Source organism: Lathyrus oleraceus, unplaced genomic scaffold (assembly GCF_024323335.1).
Source record: "Lathyrus oleraceus cultivar Zhongwan6 unplaced genomic scaffold, CAAS_Psat_ZW6_1.0 chrUn0046, whole genome shotgun sequence".
NCBI lineage: Eukaryota > Viridiplantae > Streptophyta > Magnoliopsida > Fabales > Fabaceae > Lathyrus > Lathyrus oleraceus.
In genome coordinates this window covers 41997-61814 of record NW_026112437.1, presented here as the reverse complement: position 1 = coordinate 61814, position 19818 = coordinate 41997, and the positions used below count along the sequence as shown (strand labels likewise).

General features: G+C 40.8%; 1 protein-coding gene across 1 annotated transcript in view; it reads left to right on the top strand.

The window, feature by feature from the left end:
- Nucleotides 1-19818, top strand: part of LOC127112148 (uncharacterized) — a 66464-nt gene that overhangs the window by 5166 nt on the left and 41480 nt on the right. Inside the window, exon 6 of the mRNA XM_051046271.1 lies at nucleotides 325-573. Within this exon, the coding sequence (XP_050902228.1) occupies nucleotides 325-573 (249 nt within the window). The remainder of the gene's footprint in view (nucleotides 1-324; nucleotides 574-19818) is intronic.

Genomic DNA, 19818 nt, shown 5'->3' with positions numbered 1-19818 from the left:
CCACCGGATACCAAAACAGAGGTGCTACGGGTAATGATTTTTTATCGCCATAACTTTATTTCTTTTATTAGAGTTTAATTTTTGCTTTTATTGAGATCTGTTTTGTCACTGTTTTGTGTTTTTATTTTCCATTTTGATATGTATAGCAAAAATGGCGTCGGATGCGCAAGGATGACCCAAAACTCTCCATTCTTTTGAGTGGACCATCTCGCTTGGCGGATGAAATGTTAGGGTTGGGAGGCACTCCCGGCGGTGTTCCTCTTGCGGATCTCGAAGGTGTTTCTCTTGTTGCTCCCGACGGCGTTCCTCTTTCTGCTCTTGAAGGTGTTACTCTTGTGGCTCCCGACGGCGTTCCTCTTGCTGCTCCTGTCAGTGTTTCTCTTGCAGCTCCCGACGGCGTTACTCCTCCTCCCAACGACTTTCCTCTTGTGGCTCCCGTCCGTGTTCCTCCTCCTCCCAACGACATTCGCCTCCTCCTCCCGACGGCAATCCTCTTACGGCTTCCGACGGGGTTCCTTCTCCTCCTCTTCCCAATGATCTTCCTCTTGTGGCTTCCGATGATCTTCATCTCAGGTATTTCTATACCTTTTCCATTTTGCTATTTCAGAGCTGTGAATTTCTTTGTGGTTATTGTAGCGGTGTATTCGTCGCTATATGATCTATCGATTAAATCATAAGCTAAGAGATACATTGAAATTTTCGAGTCGCCACCGCACTTTTATTTATCCAAAGGACTGGCTAAAAAGCGAACAAAAGCCTAAGAAGTTTTACACGTAGAAAACTAATAAAAAGATCAGAGATTCTGGGTAAGGGGTAAATTACGCAATGGGAAGGTGTTAGGCACCCACTACGTCCTAGGTACTCCTAGGGAGCCCTTTTCACACTTGTTGTAAAAGATTATTATTTATTATGACATAAAGATTGTGCAAACATGATTGGGATGGTGAGAAAAGAATATACAAGTTTTATTATTATTGGGTTATTGGGTTCGAACGGATGAACCCGTTGCCTACGTACCTTCCATCAAAGGTAAGGATCAGAACGCCGTAGTTCGGCTAAAAGATTTCCAAAAGTGGGTTAGGTTCAATTTTAAACACAAACCCTAGGTCTTACGTTATCCACGGGAGAAAACTCAACCTTATACAAACAACAACGTCCACCATGTGAGAACAGCTTCAACTTGCCAGGGAGGGGTTAACCCTATAATAGGCAAGGAAGGCTTACAATTCAATCACTAAAGACAGAAGGTGAGATTAACATCAACCACTAAGATAAATCAAACCTATAGCTCATGTATGAAAAGATTAATGGACAAAGCCAAAACAAGTGAATGAGTGAAGTTACTGATTATGATTATGAAAATGGAGTCAAAGTATGATTAAGATCAATTCAAATAAGTATTATGAGAATGAAGTTTTGAAAAAAGGTCAAGGACTTGAGTCCAGGTTTTTAGTTAGAAAACATGAAAATGTTTGCACAAAACTTATGTCAAGTTTAAAAGATGAAGTGTGAAAAGGTTCTAAGACGTAATGAATGATGAATGGATGAAGATGGATTGTAAAACTTCTTAGAAGGTTCACTTCTTGAAATCATATAGCAGATGATTCAAGTGTGTCCTTTGGAATAGCAATGGCAATAATAAACAAGCAAAGCAAAAAAAAGCGGATATCGGATGCCAATCAATGGTCTTATACCAATCTCCTAAAACAAAACGGGATATCAGATGCCACTCAATGGTCTTACACTAATCTCCACAGGCAAAGAAATAAAAGCGGATACCGGATACCAATAAATGGATTTACACCAGTCTCCTAAAACAGAACAGGATATCAGAAGCCACTCAATGGACTTACACTAATCTCCTCAAAAGAAAAGCAAAGATGAAATATGGAAGTCAACTGCCAATTTATCTGGACTTAGGTTAACTCCACAGTATGCTCACAGGAAATCCAATGCCACATCACAGGGACTTACAATGGATCCTCACATACAAGTACAGAAGCAACAATATGATCACAGGAATGCAAATGCCAACTTACAGGGACTTATAATTGCAACCTCTCATACAAACAGATGAAACAAACTATGATCACAGGAAAGCAGATGCCAACTTACAGGGACTTATAACTGCAACCTCACATACAAATCAAACAGATCCAAATTATGATCACAGGATAACAGATGCCAACTTACAGGGACTTATAACTGTATCCTCACATACAAATCAAACAGATCAAATTATGATCACAGGATAACAGACGCCAACTTACAGGGACTTATAACTGTATCCTCACATACACACAGATAAACAGAAGATATGAGTGACCAATGAGGTCTTACACTCTATCCTTCCATATCACAGGAGCAAATGCCAAAGCAATGGACTTACAATTGTCCTCAATGGGCAAACAACAATGATAGCATCACAAAGATAAATGAGATGATCATGCATTAATGGCAATTGATGATGATGATAAATGCATAGCATACAGGCAAGCAAGTGCATATGAAGCAATCAATCAAGCAATGAATATCAAACAGCACACTCTATAGCCAAACAATGGGGGGCTCACACAAGAGGGTTTGACTTTAACAGTCCACTGTAATAGGTAAGGGTTGCTCTTAACCTGGCCATTGAGGGACTCAGGTGAAGCAGATGAATAGGAGATGAGGGGTGTGCCTCATTGCTTCAATCTCAAATCAGAGAGAGCATCAAAGAAAGTGTGGGAGTTCAGAAAGTAGGAACTCTCTCCACATTATTGACTCGATTAGATCTTGGGTATTTATCTCATTGCTTCAACCAGGTACTGGGAGCAAAGAGAGGACACACTGGATAGTGGGGGATAGATTGCTTATCCCTACCTTCCACCAATTGCCTCAAATGAGGACTTTTCCTGCTTAGGACAAATTTAAACAAACACAGGCATTGCCTCTTAAGGAGGACTTCAGACAGTTTGCCCGGTCAAATAACAGACCGGGTCTCCAGACTACATGAAGAAGAAATAATTATACCTCAAAGCAAATGCTAAAAAGCAAAGCAAGCAAGCAAGTTCAAAGAACTTAAGCAACTAAAGCACCTGCAAAAGTCAAACTCATTAGTAAACAAGTCAACAGTCAAAATCAAAAGATAAACCCAAAAGTCAACCACAGAGGGACCAATTGTGCAAGGCACAAAGACTCAAGCATATGAGTCACCTACAAAACAAGGGTTAGCATGTGGCAAACAATCAAATTCAATCACATTTGAATGATCCTTAAGGCATTGGTGCTTAACCTGAAACAGATGAACTCAACATAAGCTTAGAAGACCACTAGGACTAGCCTAGGGTCAAAAATGAAAGAAAAAGGCCAAGGCAGCAAACAAAAGTCAACCCAAACCAAGTTTGAACATTCAAGAAGCATTCTCAATTGGGTTCATAATAAAATCATGGATCATGGTCATTTCATATGCAAAAGGATGCAAAGCATAGCAAAAGAAGCATATAAAAGTCAACAGCAAAGACTTCATTCAAAAGTCAACTCAAACATTTTCAAAAATCATGAAATAAATCACACTCAATCCTAACATCTAACATGGTATACATGCAAAATTTCATGGCATTTGGATGAGAGGAAGGCAGTCAAGTAAAATCATGAAATCAAACCAAATTCAAGTAAGCATGGTGAAAGTCAACAAGCATGGGTCAACTTCAAAAAATCATATCAATTTGAAAACAGAAGAGAAATGAATGAGGTTAATACCAATGCAAAGCTTGAGATGTCTAGTTATCACATATGAAATTTCATGATCATACAATAAGATTTGAGAATTTCACAAAAGATTTGGCAAGGCATAGCACAAAAAGTCAACAAATGACCACATATGGAAGAAAATTCTTAATCAAATGGAAAACAGCAAGATTAATTCCAAGAAAATTCATACATCAATTAGACATACAAGGGATCATTCATGCAAAATTTCAAGTGATTTGGATAAGAGGAAGCATGTGAGCAAAAATTGTGAAAATGCATGATCATGGTATAGCACCAAATGCAACACACAACTTCAAAAAATCATAACTATCAATCCACAAATGATAAATGCACAAACTCTATATGGAAATGAAAGTCAATGTGTGTAGTTTCACCACAAAAAATTTCAAGCTCATTGGATGCAACATGAGAATTTCACAATTGAAATGGCCAAGGGTATCATTCATGCGCACATGTTGAGAAAATAATTGTCAATTAAAAACCAACCAATGGAAAATTAATTAAAATTCACAATTAAATTCTAGACTCATTTGTGAACATGTGCGAAAAATTTCGTAATTTTTTGATGAAAAACGAAGGAGAAAATGATTTGTGAAATTGGGTGAAATATTGGATGAAATATGAGCAAGCTAGCATGGCAAGATGGTCAAACAAGTCAACGGGTGGCATTGGTGTAAATAGTGCAGTCACTTAGTGAAACGACTGCGCTTCAGGGGAGAAAACGGAATGTTCTCATTGGCTCCCAGCCAATGGAACAGTGGCATGCGCAGCAACAGCCAATGGGCTTCGAGTTTTCTGGGTTCATCATAACCCTTAGGGTTTTAACAGCCAGGCATGCTTCAAACTTATGCTCATGAACAACAACCAACAAACAGCAGTATGCAGCATAACAATCATATGCGACCCAATACATCCAATCATGCAAATTCTGGTTTTTCTCATAAACCCCTTAGGGTTTTACAACAGCATGGCCAACAATGCAAGCAAACAGCATTCATCATCATTATGTAATCATCAAAAACAAACAGCATGCAACCACCATTAATGTTCATCATTCAATCAGCAAGCAACACAAACAACAGCACATAGCAGCATAGCATCATGTTCATCAATCATCATATCAAATTGAACAAACAAAAGCAACAACATGTTTCAAAATTGCAGCATGGTTTTAGCATGGCAGCAGGATCATAAACAAAACAACAGCACATGACAGTATATAAACAGCATGGATTTCTGGGCCAAGTTCAAAACAGCAATAGCAGCATCAATTTCATGTTCATGGTTCATCGACATCAAAACAAAAAAATCGACCATCACCCAACAGCATATCATTTAGCAGGACATTGGTACAGGAGCATCAATCGATACTAACCAAAACACAACGTTCAAATTTCTGGAAATTAAAACAGGTGAAGCTCATGAACAGCAGGGGTTTATGGTTTTAGAAACAACAGCACATAGCAACAAGCATTCGACATGGCTCATATAGATTCTCTAAGCATGTTCATAAGGTTTTAAACTGCAGCAAAGTTTTATCATGGCAAAGGCATAGCACAAAAGCAGCATACAAACTCGACCAACAATTTCAACAACATACAAACATCATTATCATCCAACAGCAAACCAAGCAAAAGCACATAGGTAGCATGGCATATGTACTTATGTAACATCAATCATCAACCAAACAAACATTAACCAACAGCATGGTATGGGTGAGGTTTATGCAGTAAGCAGGTTGACAGCATACAGCAATCAAATGGATTTTAGGCAGTGTTTATAAGGTTCAAAACAGCATAATGTGTTTATCAAAATCATCCTCAATTGAAGTTCCAACCAACAAGCAAACAAACAACAGCAGGGCAATGCATAGCAGTGGTATGTCAAATTCAATAGCAGACCAAACACAATGTAATAGCATAGCCATGAAATCAATCACATAATCACAAACAATAACATCAGCCAAACTAGTGCATACATAAAGTCATGATTTATGGAAAGGACCAAGGTTTCAACTACAGCAGCATTGGGATTTCACATGGCAACAACATTCAAACTCATCATTAACTCGACAAACCCATAAACAGCACCAAGAAAACAACATCAGCCAGCAGCAAGGCAATGGTTTCTTCACAATTCAATATCAACATGTGACATCCAAATAGCATGGCAGTGGGAACCACAAACAACATGCCAAAACAAACAAAATGAGAAATTCTGGGCAGCTCAAGTTTTAGAAACAGCAGCCAGGCATTTGTAATCAACAATGTTCATCATCACACAGACAAATCCAAATAGGCACAATCAACAGCATTCAAATGCAATTCATGAGGGTTTTCTAAACTGCAGTAAGGTTCAGCAGTAGCAGCAACATGGTTCATCACCAATCACACATTCATCATTATTATAACACCAAAACATGAACAACAGCATGCAACAGCACATAACATATTTCACATTGAATTTTCTGAACATGATATTTGGTTCAATACAACAGTGCACTCATCATCAAGCAGTTACAATAAAAATCCAACAATAGCACATGGACAACAGGTTATAGCAAGCATGGTTCAACAACATCATCACATAAAATTCGGGCAAGCAATCACAACAGCAAGGCCTTGGTATCATGTTCTCATAGCAAGCAACCCGACAACAGCACATCATTCAGCAATACACAAGCATGATCATAGAAAAATCTGGTGCAGGGTAGGTTTCACACAGCAAGGCATTTTATGTAATCCACAAGCATGATTTCAACCAAGCATCAAACAAAACATGATTCACCTAAACCACACAACAGTGCATAACAGAACCAACATAACAGCAGCAACAATGATAAAGCATGGCCATGAAGTATCATTATTAAACAACATTTAGCTAACAACAGAACCAACACAACCATGGGAATTCTGGGCAGACAAAAAGCATGAGCAACAGGGTATCATTACCAACAATCCATCATAATCAAAACTTCCAGGAAACTATAATAAGCATACCAAAAGCTTCAACAACACAAATACAAGCATAAGATAACATCCCTTTTCTTCAATTTATCATGATTACCCCAATTCGATAAAAAATGCCTTTGGACATAGAAATGAAAGTTCAGATTTCTCCCTCATGTTACAACCATTTCATTCGAAACAAAATGCATTGAAACTAGCATACCAAGACCTTTCATAAACATAGCATAGCAAGGCATATGAGGGAAGTCGATAACTTACTTGGTTTCGAAGAAATAGTTGAAACAGTGGTGTATTGGATGATTTAGGTGCAAACAGGTGATGCTCAGGCTTTGTAGTGATGGATGCTGAAGCTTTTCTAGCTCGAGAACACTTGGAGCCCTTCAAATATCATCTTGCCATTAAAGGTCCTTTGAAGATGCAGAGCTTGAAAGAGGATTACAGTTGAGAAATGATGTGCAAAACAATCCCAAATGATGTTTAGATGATGGAGGAATCAAGGTTATTCGAGGGTTTTCAAGGGTTTGGCAGAAAAAAGCCAATTGCCAAAAATGCAAGAAGAGAGAATGAGGGTTTTTTCTCTGTGGAGGCTGTGAACACTAGGGTTTATTTGACAGCAAATGGCCTTATAAAGGTCTGTTTAACATTATTAATCCAAGTGCTAAGTTGATTTAGCTTAATGAAAACCAATTGCCATTTTGCTAACTTTGTGTAAGTGGATATGGGAGGGTGCAATGCTGTACGAGCTGGGCCTTGCAAACAGCTGCAAATCATTTAAGTAATTGCTGTTTTGGTTGTTTCATGAATGCTGTCCTTGCTTTGCTTTTTTATGAAACCATTTGCCAAATTGCTAGTTATGTACAAATGAAGTGGAGGTGTGTTTTTGCTGAGAATTTGGGCTGGGCACAAGCTGCAGAAGGACAACATGTTTTGCTGTTTTTGGTTATACATGTACTGCTGTACTTTGTTTCCCTTTATTTGAAACCAAATGCCAATTTTCAAGTTTTTGCATTTTGGTTAAAAATGATGGTGTAATGGTGGTATGGTTATGATTTTAGGCTTGGAACAAATCATAAATGATATATGGAACATTTCCCAATTGACCAAATCAAGAAAAAGTCAAAAACTCAAAAAGTCAAAGTTTGGTCAAACTTTGAATTTAAATGCAAAAGGTCCAAAAATGCCATTTTGATTGGCAAGGTTTTAGGTTATGAAATTTATATTTTTGGAAAGAGGATGAAAAATGTGGTGTGTAGGAAAAAACCCCACCAAATTTGGCCTTATGGTTTGAGAGATATGGCTTGTTGAAGTTCAAAATTTGGTGAAAATGATTAGATCATATCTTGACAACCACACATGGGATTTTGATGTTCTTGGACTTTTTGAAAATGGGAAGACAAGATCTTCAACTTTCATGTTGGGCAAAAATTCATTTGAAGCTTGTATCATGATGCAAGTTTAAGATCAAGAAGTTTCCATTTTTGGCAGTTGAAATTACAGGTCCACTTTCTATTTCTGGAAAATTTTCTGATTGGCTTGATTTTCTTCCATGATGAGGTTTGACATGATAGATGAGGCTTATACAAGCATGAATGAACTCTTTCAGATCAATTCTATCCATCAAATCTCTGATTAAATCAACTGTTGACCAAGTTTGACTTTTCTAGGGTTTTGGATGACTGAACCACTTCTGATGAATTCCAAACCCTAAATCCTTGAGAACTTGACTTCAAATGATGTCTCAAGTTGTATGAACCTTTGATTATTGACCAATGGTGCCCAAATTCTGCAAGAATGGCCACCATCCATTGCTTTGACTGACTGTTGACCATCTTTGACCTAATTGCTGATGATTGCTTCCACTGCAAGCAACAAGGTTAGACTGACAATATTTTTGTACTTTTTGAATGATAAACATATGAAAGCAAAGATATACAAATGCAAAGTATGCTTGGTGATCAAGAAACAAACCCACAAGGCAATCTATCCACTAAGAGGAAAGCAAAGGCATGCATTGATCCTTGAGGTTATGATATGAATGATATGGGCCATGAGGGATCTTAGGGCCCAAAATTGGGGTCTTACAGATGCCCCTATTTAAGGTCATTCTAGCCGGAGAAGTGAAGTTTAGAAATCTTCATCTCGACGCGGTAGAATGGGCTTAAATAACAGTAATGAGACAAATTTTGGTCCCTAAGAGACCTCATGATGCGAATGTATGTATGCAAAAGACACAAATTCTGTGGGGAATATGATTCACACAGAAGAAAAGACGATCCATCGGAGTAGTACACTCACCAGGAACAGAGACTCTGACAAGACTCTATGGGGATAATAAAAGAAAAAGAAATGTGTGAACAAGACACGACTCTAAACTGGGGAAAAACAAAACTGACATAACGTGAACAAGACACGACTCTGATTAGAAAAAACAGAAAACAGATTGGAGAACTCTCTGTGGAGTGAAGGACTCACACTGGGGAAAAGAATTCCAAATGGAAAATAAATCCATTGGAAAGACACAAGCTGACTCCTGAGGAGAAGCAACAGAAAAGGTTCCACTGGGGAAGCAACAAAGAAAGTGAGTTGTTACCAGGCATAAGGGTAACAAACTCAGGAGAATCTGACTCCACAGGGGGACCGAGGTCATAATAGGGAGCAGAAAGGAGGGAACACCAATGATACCGGTTACTGGGTATATAATAGGTGACCGACCAAAGCGTGAATTGGATTTCACTTCCAAAACACTCATCATCCTGAAGAGAGCTAGAAAAGCAAACTTGTTTATAGGATGGACATTCAATTCCACAAGGAAAATGAATCTTACTCTGAGGGGAAAACAATCAAAAGATTGACCCAAGAGTGAACGAGACATAATATCCATTACCGTCAGAACGTGGATAGAATACTCAGATGAGACATATTATTCATTACCGGCAGACCGTGAATAATATACTCGAAAGGAAAATTATCCTGAACCGGTTACTGGGTTGTTTTAAGGATAAAATCCGAAATCGTGAATTGGTTTTCACTTCCAAAACACTCATCATCCGAAAGGAGGGCTTGAAAAAGCAAATCGACTTACAGGATGGATATTCGAATCCACAATGGGAAAACGAATCTTACTCAAATGGGGACACAAACCCAAAGAGTGCATGAGATATAATATCCATTACCGGCAGACCGTGGATAAGATACTCGCATGAGATATATTATCTATTACCGTCAGAACGTAGATAATAAACTCGCATGGTAAGAAACACCAGAGATACCGGTTACTGGGTATATAATAGGTGATCTACCGAAAACGTGAATTGGTTTTCACTTCCAAAACACTCATCATCCGAAACACAAACTGGTTAAAGGATGGCTATTCGATTCTACAAAGAATACGAATCTTGCTCAGTTGGGGAAAATCAACAAAGGATTCCAACTAAAGAGCGCATGAGATATATTATTCATTACCGGCAGACCGTGAATAATAAACTCGCAAGGAAAAGACACCAGAGATACCGGTTACTGGGTATATAATAGGTGACTAACCAAAAAGAGAGACAATCGATACCAAGCATACGGGTAAACGAAAGACAACTCAAAGGGATAAATTGCAAGCATCCGGCAATTATCCGACAATAAAGAAATATTCGACTCCGCAAAGGGAAATAACGAATCTTACTCGACTGGGGAAACACAAAAGGTTTCGACTGAAGAGTGCATGAGATATATTATTCATTACCGGCAGACCGTGAATAATATACTCGCATGGAAGACTATCCGCAACCGGTTACTGGGTTAACAAAGGATAAATCAACCGAAAAGAAAGGTATCGGGATACCAAATTAGGTATATAATGATAACCAATCAAAAGAGCAACAGACATTACCAACAAAAGGGTAAATGAAAGGCGAACTGCTGAGGATAAATTGCAAGCATCCGGCAATTATCGACAGAAGACTAGCTGGGGATGCATTGGTGTACAACCAATGATCCGGGGAACAAATCACTAGCATACGGTGAAAAGACCCACTGGGGATAAAATTGCTAGCATACGGCAATTATCCATAAAAGACTTGCTAGGGATATAAGTGCTGATCTGAGCAACTTATACAAGCAAAAGGAAAATCATCATCAAATATTGAATGAAGATAACCACAAAATTAGGGTTTACATCTACCGAATACGGGGTAGAAGACCAACAACTCCGCGTGGGGATAGAACAAATCACAAATCCGCACGGGAAACCAAGATAGGGTTTATAACAAACCACAAACTGCTGAAGAGCAGGGAAAAAGGATTTACAACTACCGGGTAGTAGGTAGAAAACCAAAACCTCTGGCTGGAGAATAAAAGGTGTATAACCACAAATTCTGTTAAGAAAGCCAGGAAATAATAGGACTTACAACTACCGGTTATGAGGGTAGAGGCCCAAAAACATTCCGCTGGGGAACAACCCACTGGGAAGTACAAGATATCTGACAAATAGCCAATTCGGGAATGATCCGAAGAGACCGACTGAATAAAGACACGTCCTAATGAGGATATAACTCAAATAGGAAAATCCATCCCAATATATGTGTTGGGAGGAAACGGAAGAAACCGTCATCCACGAGGATATATCTCAGTGGGGAACTGCAGAAGAAAAGACAGACATTTTCTGCTTATGGGGTTGACTCTATATGGAGAGATTTAAACACCCAACATCTGCTTGGGGAGATCTGTAAAGAGATCTATATCACCATAGCAGGAGACACGGCAAACAAAAGATATATGGCGAGACATGCAACATGAATATCTGAATGTTTTATGAATATGCATGAATATGCGTGATTTATGTTTGATGAATGCTGACAAAACAGACAATTCTAACACAAACAGGTTCAGGAACAAACGTCCGGTATTATACTTCCAGGGGAAAAACCAACTGGAGAGCCAATCTGCGGAGATCCACATGCTGAAAAGCAAAGATCTGCAGGTACTGCTGAAGAAGCAGAGAACCAAAGATATCGGGAAACAACCCAATCAGGGCACAGAAAGTCGCAACGGGCAAAACAGCCACCAAGACAAATCCGTAGGGGAACAAGAGAAGTCCCAAAGTATCTGCAGGGAATCTCAGTGTTAACTGAGAAACAAAAGGTGCACTGCACAAGCACAAACTGCTGTAGAAGCAAATCCACACAACTCCGCCGGGGGAAAACCCACTGAGGGAGAACGATATCATCCAGATAGAATCTAACTGCATAAGCAACTCTATTGGGGAAAACTGTCGGCTACTCTCTTGGGAATAAACCACTGAGGGAGGACAGATCAAATAAATATATTCTGCAACAAACCACTCCACTTGGGGAGAATACACAGCGAACTGATCACAACGAGTAGATTCTGCAATATAAGCCACTCTACTGGGGATCGCAAACAGTCAGGAAATCAAATCCGTTCACTGGAGGCAAAAGCCATCATCCGACCATACTGGGGATTGAAAGAGTATTCAACAGGCAAAACTGCCACAACAAACATTCTGCAGGCTAAGCTGAGGAAAAGATGATTGTAATACTGGGATGTCAACCCAAATCAAAACTGCTCAGGAAAATAAATCCTGCTCTGCTGAAGAGAATAACTCTGATGGAGAGATAGCAACAATTCCACAGACGACTTCGCCGGGAAAAAGGTAAAGTACCGGGTATCAAACCACTGACTTACCGAGTCTTCAAAAAGAAAACGATCATGCTGAGGACACAGACAAATCCTGCTGGCACACCGCATGGGGAAAAAGCGGTAACAAATCCACTTGCAACCCTGGTGGGGATATTAATAACAGCTCTTCTCGCAACTCCGAGGGGAGTATCAATAACAGCTCTACTCATGGCTGTGCTGAGGAGACAAATAAAGTCTGGGGCATACGACCCACTGGAGAAAGTGACGGGGCACCAAGGTAGCAAACCATCAACCGCCGAAACTTCTATAAGGAAAACACCCATGCTAGGGAAAACTGCTGATGGAGAAAACGAAGTCTTCAACAACAAATCACTTGCGACTGTACCGGGGAACAGCCCCAACAACAACTTTGTTTGAGGAACAACCCCAACAAAGATCTGAAGAAAGAAGATACCACCAAACCAGGAATATGAACGAATGTCTTACCTGTTGGGAATCATGCCACCCTCGGGAGAGCACTGAGATATTCTTGAGTATCCTTTCAATCTTATGAATATTCACTTTGTTTAAAACAAAAATTTGAAAAATTGATTTGTTTAAAACAATGACATTTTTATCAATTTTAAAACATGCAAAACATTTGTTGAATTGAAACAAATAAGAGTGCAAATAACTTGGATAAAAAGCTCAAATTGATTTGATGGAATGGTAGTCTGCAAATGGCAAGACTCCATAGATCTGTACAAACTTGAAATCAGTGATATATATTGGAAGAGGGCTACATTGAACATAATGATCCTTTCTCTACCAATTTGAATCTCGATGTATCCGAAGCTTCAGTTGACGACGAATCGAGAATCTTCTGACGAAATGACGACTGATGAACCAGAAAGTCTTGTCAGGATGCAGTTACTTGCCAAATCCCTAATTTTTGCCTAGATTGCCCCAGAGTGAGGTACTCAATCTAGCGGGATGCAAATATATTCTTTTTTTCAAGTCTCTAATTTTTGCCTGAATTACCCTTGCGGGTTCTCCACCGAGACGCTCATTTTTGCCTAAGCCGCCCTTTCGGGTTTTCAACTTAGCGAGCTATTCTGTTTTTTTTTTATTATTTTTTCATTTGCATATACTTTTTTTTTTTTTTAGGCAAAGTATCTCTTAACTGCATCTGAATTCACAGGACGAGTGAAATCCTCCCCATCCATTGTTGTAAGCATCAAAGCACCGCCTGAAAAGGCTCTCTTAACAACATATGGACCCTCGTAGTTTGGAGTCCACTTGCCCCTGGAATCGGGCGCAAAAGACAAAACTTTCTTGAGCACAAGGTCACCTTCTCGGAACACGCGAGGCTTGACCTTCTTGTCGAATGCTTTCTTCATTCTCTGCTGATATAGCTGACCATGACACATGGCAGTTAATCGCTTCTCTTCAATCAAATTCAACTGGTCATAACGACTCTGAATCCATTCAGCATCAGTCAACTTGGCTTCCATCAAGACTCGCATTGATGGGATCTCCACCTCTACTGGGAGAACGGCTTCCATGCCATAAACAAGAGAGAAAGGGGTTGCCCCTGTTGAAGTGCGTACAGACGTACGATATCCATGCAAAGCAAATGGCAGCATCTCATGCCAATCTTTGTAAGTGACAGTCATCTTCTGGATAATTCTCTTGATGTTCTTGTTAGCAGCTTCAACAGCCCCATTCATCTTAGGTCTGTAAGGAGAGGAATTATGGTGTGCAATCTTGAATTCAGCGCACAACTCATCCATCATTTTGTTGTTCAGGTTGGATCCATTATCAGTAATGATCCTCTCTGGCACACCATAACGGCAAATCAGCTGATTCTTGATAAACTTCACAACCACCTGTCTGGTTACATTCGCGTATGAAGCGGCTTCAACCCATTTGGTGAAGTAGTCAATTGCTACGAGAATAAACCGATGTCCGTTGGACGCTTTCGGCTCAATCATGCCGATCATGTCGATTCCCCACATAGAGAAAGGCCATGGTGATGAAATCACATTCAGGAGTGTCGGAGGAATATGAATCTTATCCGCATAAATTTGACACTTGTGACATTTCTTCACATACTTGCAACAGTCAGACTCCATTGTCAGCCAATAGTAGCCTGCTCTCAACATCTTCTTAGCCATGGCATGTCCATTGGAATGAGTACCAAATGAACCCTCATGGACCTCAGTCATCAATAGGTTTGCTTCGTGTCTATCCACGCATCTGAGCAAAACCATATCAAAATTTCTCTTGTACAGCACTTCACCACTGAGGTAGAAACTGCCTGACAACCTTCTCAAAGTTTTCCTATCTTTCACAGATGCCCCAGGCGGGTAGACCTGGTTCTGGAGGAAATTCTTGATATCAAAGTACCAAGGCTTGTCATCTTTCACTTCTTCAATTGCAAATATGTGAGCGGGTCTGTCCAAGCGCATCACAGTAATGTTGGGGACATCATTCCACCATCTGACAACAATCATGGAAGCAAGCGTTGCAAGGGCATCTGCCATCCGATTATCCTCTCGAGGAATATGATAAAATTCAACTTCCGTGAAGAAAGTTGAAATTCTCCTTGCATAATCTCTGTACGGGATGAGACTTGGTTGATTTGTCTCCCATTCACCTTTGATCTGATTGACAACCAAAGCTGAATCACCATAGACATCAAGATACTTGATTCTCAAATCAATGCATTCTTCAAGTCCCATAATACAGGCTTCATACTCCGCCATATTATTCGTGCATTTGAAGGTTAGCCTTGCTGTAAATGGAATGTGCGAACCCTGGGGATTAATGATTACTGCCCCAATTCCATTTCCATATTGATTAACAGCGCCATCAAACACCATCGTCCATCTGGAACCAGGTTCTGGACCTTCATCAAGTGTAGGCTCATCGCAATCTTTCATCTTCAAATACAGAATTTCCTCGTCAGGGAAGTCATACTGAACAGACTGATGATCTTCAATTGGCTGGTGCGCTAGATGGTCAGCCAAGATACTACCTTTGATAGCTTTCTGAGCTCGATACTCAATATCATACTCAGACAACAGCATCTGCCAACGGGCAATCCTCCCAGTTAAAGCAGGCTTCTCGAAGATATACTTAATTGGATCCATTCTGGATATCAACCAAGTTGTATGATTAATCATGTACTGGCGCAAACGCTTAGCTGCCCAAGCTAAAGCACAGCACGTCTTCTCAAGCATAGAGTACCGAGACTCACAATCAGTAAACTTCTTACTGAGGTAGTATATAGCAAACTCCTTCTTCCCTGATTCATCTTGTTGACCGAGTACACAACCCATCGAGTCTTCAAGAACTGTTAAGTACATAATCAGAGGTCTTCCTTCCACTGGCGGAGACAAAATCGGAGGTTCGGACAGATAATCCTTGATACTGTCGAAAGCTTTCTGGCAATCCTCGGTCCAATCATGAGACTGATCTTTCCGGAGGAGCTTGAATATCGGCGCACATGTGGCAGTCATGTGGGATATAAATCTGGAAATGTAGTTCAAGCGGCCAAGAAAACCTCGGACTTGCTTCTCAGTTTTGGGTGCGGGCATCTCTTGTATTGCTTTGACCTTTGCAGGATCAACCTCAATACCTCTTTCACTTACCACAAAACCCAACAACTTGCCGGAACGGACTCCAAAAGTACATTTGTTCGGATTCAGACGAAGTTTGAACTTCCTCAAACGCTGAAAAAGCTTCAACAAATGCTCAATATGCTCAACTTCCGTTCGGGACTTAGCAATCATATCATCAACATAGACTTCTATCTCCTTGTGCATCATATCATGAAACAAGGTAGTCATAGCTCGTTGATACGTGGCTCCGGCGTTCTTCAAACCGAAGGGCATCACTCGATAACAGAATGTTCCCCAAGGTGTGATGAATGTTGTCTTCTCCATATCCTCTGGTGCCATCTTGATTTGATTATATCCGGAAAATCCGTCCATAAAGGAAAAGACTTTGAATTTAGCTGTATTGTCTACCAACATGTCAATGTGTGGTAGAGGAAAATCATCTTTTGGGCTAGCTTTATTCAAATCTCTGTAATCAACGCACATACGGACTTTTCCGTCCTTCTTAGGAACAGGCACAATATTGGCCACCCATAGAGGATATGTCGAAGTCACCAGAAACCCCGCATCAATTTGCTTCTGAACTTCCTCTTTGATCTTCACTGCCATATCTGGATGAGTTCTTCTGAGCTTCTGCTTCACAGGCACGCACTCAGGCTTCAAAGGCAGGAAATGTTGCACAATATCTGTATCTAAACCCGGCATGTCTTCATAGGACCAAGCAAAGATATCTGAATATTCTCGTAGCAAGCTGATCAAATCTTCCTTAACAGACTCTTCAAGAAGTGCCCCAATCTTCACCAGGCGCTCACAATCTTCAGATCCCAAGTTGACTGTTTCCAAGTCTTCGAGATGCGGCTGAATGATCTTCTCTTCGTGCTCAAGGAGACGGGTGATCTCATCAGGAATCTCTTCAACGTCATCTTCTTCTGCCTCAAATACAGGGAATTCAAAATTGGGAGATGGCGTTGGATCATTATGTTCAATGGGTTTTAGGATCAACCTGCATAATGATTTTGGTTAAGAAAAAATTTCAGAATTTAAACAAGCAAATCATTATGCAGATGAAAGAATGTTGCTTTTACAGCTTTTATTTTGTTTTTATGGTTTTTTGTGATCACTGATTTCATAAAGAAAAGCAAAAAGTGAAAACAAAGGAAAAACAAATGTTTTGACAATGCAAAAATTGAATGAAAATATCATTGTATATATGCTTTGCCAACAATGTCATCACTTCTCCTTTTGGCATGGGAGAAGGGTTTTAAACAAAATGAACAATTACTCTGATCTATGGATAACTGTAGGAACATCCACAGCGACCCAATTGTGGCAGACACCACCAGGAATAACAAAATTGTTCAAGTCTTCTGCATCTTCTTCTTCAATGATAGCAGCAGCTTCCTCTTCTGCAGGTTGATCAGCATGGATGAATCCTCCACTGGTGAACAGACCTTGCTCGTTGCATGCCCCAGAACCATAGCCAATGCCATCCCGGGATCGATTATCTTCAAGTTCAAGCACTTTCCCTAATCCAGCAACGGCACCACATTCAATGGCCAGCTTCGCATCACGGTAGGAAGTGAATGAAGGAGACTTCTTCTCGATTGGTTTATCAATAGATAAAGCTTGAAACTGAGTTCCAACTTCATCCTCTGCATCAATGTACGAGAAAGAAGACAGATTACTGACCAGGAGAGCCTTTTCTCCCCCTACTACAACCAATTTCTTGTTTTTCACAAACTTCAACTTTTGGTGTAGGGTGGATGTCACGGCGCCAGCCTCGTGAATCCATGGTCTGCCCAAGAGACAGCTGTATGATGGGTGAATATCCATTACTTGAAAAGTGATCTGGAAATCACTTGGTCCAATCTTGATAGGGAGATCAACTTCCCCAATCACGGTCTTGCGCGACCCATCAAAAGCTTTAACAACAACCCCACTCTGCCTCATAGGAGGACCTTGATATGACAGACGAGAGAGTGTGGATTTTGGCAATACATTAAGGGACGATCCAGTGTCCACCAGTACATTGGACATTGCATCAGATTTGCAATTCATAGATATATGTAAAGCCATGTTGTGGTCTCTTCCCTCCTCAGGGAGATCAGCGTCACAAAAGCTCAGAGTGTTGCAAGCGGTAATGTTTGCAACAATGCTATCAAATTGTTCCAAGGTGACGTCGTGATCGACATACGCCAGGTCCAAGACTTTCTGAAGAGACTCCCTATGAGGTTCTGAATTCAGCAATAGAGAAAGAATGGAAATCTTGGAGGGCGTGTGTAGAAGCTGGTCTACAATATTATACTCGCTCTTTCTGATGAGCCTCAGCATCTCATCAGATTCTTCATCAACAATGCCACTCGGGCCATCTGAAGAAACAGGAGTCTTCTGTACAGACGAGGAGGGTTGGGCAACAGCAGGTGCCTCATTCTGAGCATTCACAGCATTCCCTACAGGACGCTCAACAGATTCAGAAGCAACAGCAGGAGCTTTGGCAGGTGCAGAAAACACACGACCGCTTCGGGTCAACCCACTAACATCAGCAATAGTGGTCACAGAAGTAGACGGCAGAGGTACCTCGACCCCATCCTGGACAGCAACAGGATTATATCTGAAAGGTACGGCTTTGTCGGATGAATACGGCACAGGGCCAGCTGGTTTGATGATCAAAGCAGGGGATGCCTTAGGCTTGTTGCTATTATAGCGAATAACAACGGGCTCTGGCAACTTGAACACCGGGGAGATGACACTCACTTCGGGCTCAACGACATCAACATTGCGATTCTGGAGAATCTCAATGGTACCTTCATTCAACATCATTTGCAATTCCTTGCGAACCTGATCACAACCCAAGCGGTTGACCGAGCAGACGCGGCACTGGTCATGGTTATGCTTCAAATAGCTGTGCTGACACAGCATCTTATGTAATCCAACCAATGACTGCCGGATATGACTAATGTACTTCACCTTGTACTTCCCAAGGTCTTCCTGGATCATATTGACAGATTTCCCATGCGAAGGCAATGGGTTCCTGGTGACATTCGGGTTGGAGTCTTCAAAACTCAGAATTCCGCTTCTCATAAGGTCTTGAACCTTACTCTTCAACGGGAAACAGTTCTCAACGTTGTGGCCCGGAGCACCGGAATGGTAGACACAATGCTGGTCTGGTTTGTACCACCATTGCGGGTTTGCAGGAATTGCAGGAGGATCCCTGGGCGAAACCAACTTCCTCTCCAACAAGGAGGGATAAAGCTCTGTATATGTCATCGGAATAGGGTCGAAGCTGACCTTCTTCCTATCATAGTTCATATTAGCTTGATTGGTTGTACTTCCACGAGGCTGGTAGGCCTGTTGCTGTGGACGTTGCTGTTGCTGTTGATATTGCGGTTGTGGATATTGCTGCTGATGCTGATACTGCTGAGCGTTATCCTTGAATACAGGCGCTACATGAGCAACCTGGTGCTGATGTCCGGCACGATGCGCAGGCTTCCTCTGAACAGAGGGTCTTCGATGCTTTGGCTGAGACTGCACAGCATGCGCTTCTCCTTCTTTCCTCTTAAACGCTCCATACCGTTTAGAGGAAGAACTGTCGTCTTTTGCTAACCGTCCTTCACGGACACCTTCTTCAAGACGCATCCCCATGTTCACCATCTCGGTGAAATCAGAGGGAGCGCTGGCCACCATTCTCTCATAATAAAATGACCCAAGAGTCTTCAGAAAGATCTTGGTCATCTCCTTCTCTTCTAATGGTGGAGTGATTTGAGCTGCCAGCTCACGCCATCTCTGGGCGTACTCCTTGAACGTCTCCTTGTCCTTTTGTGACATAGACCTGAGTTGATCTCTGT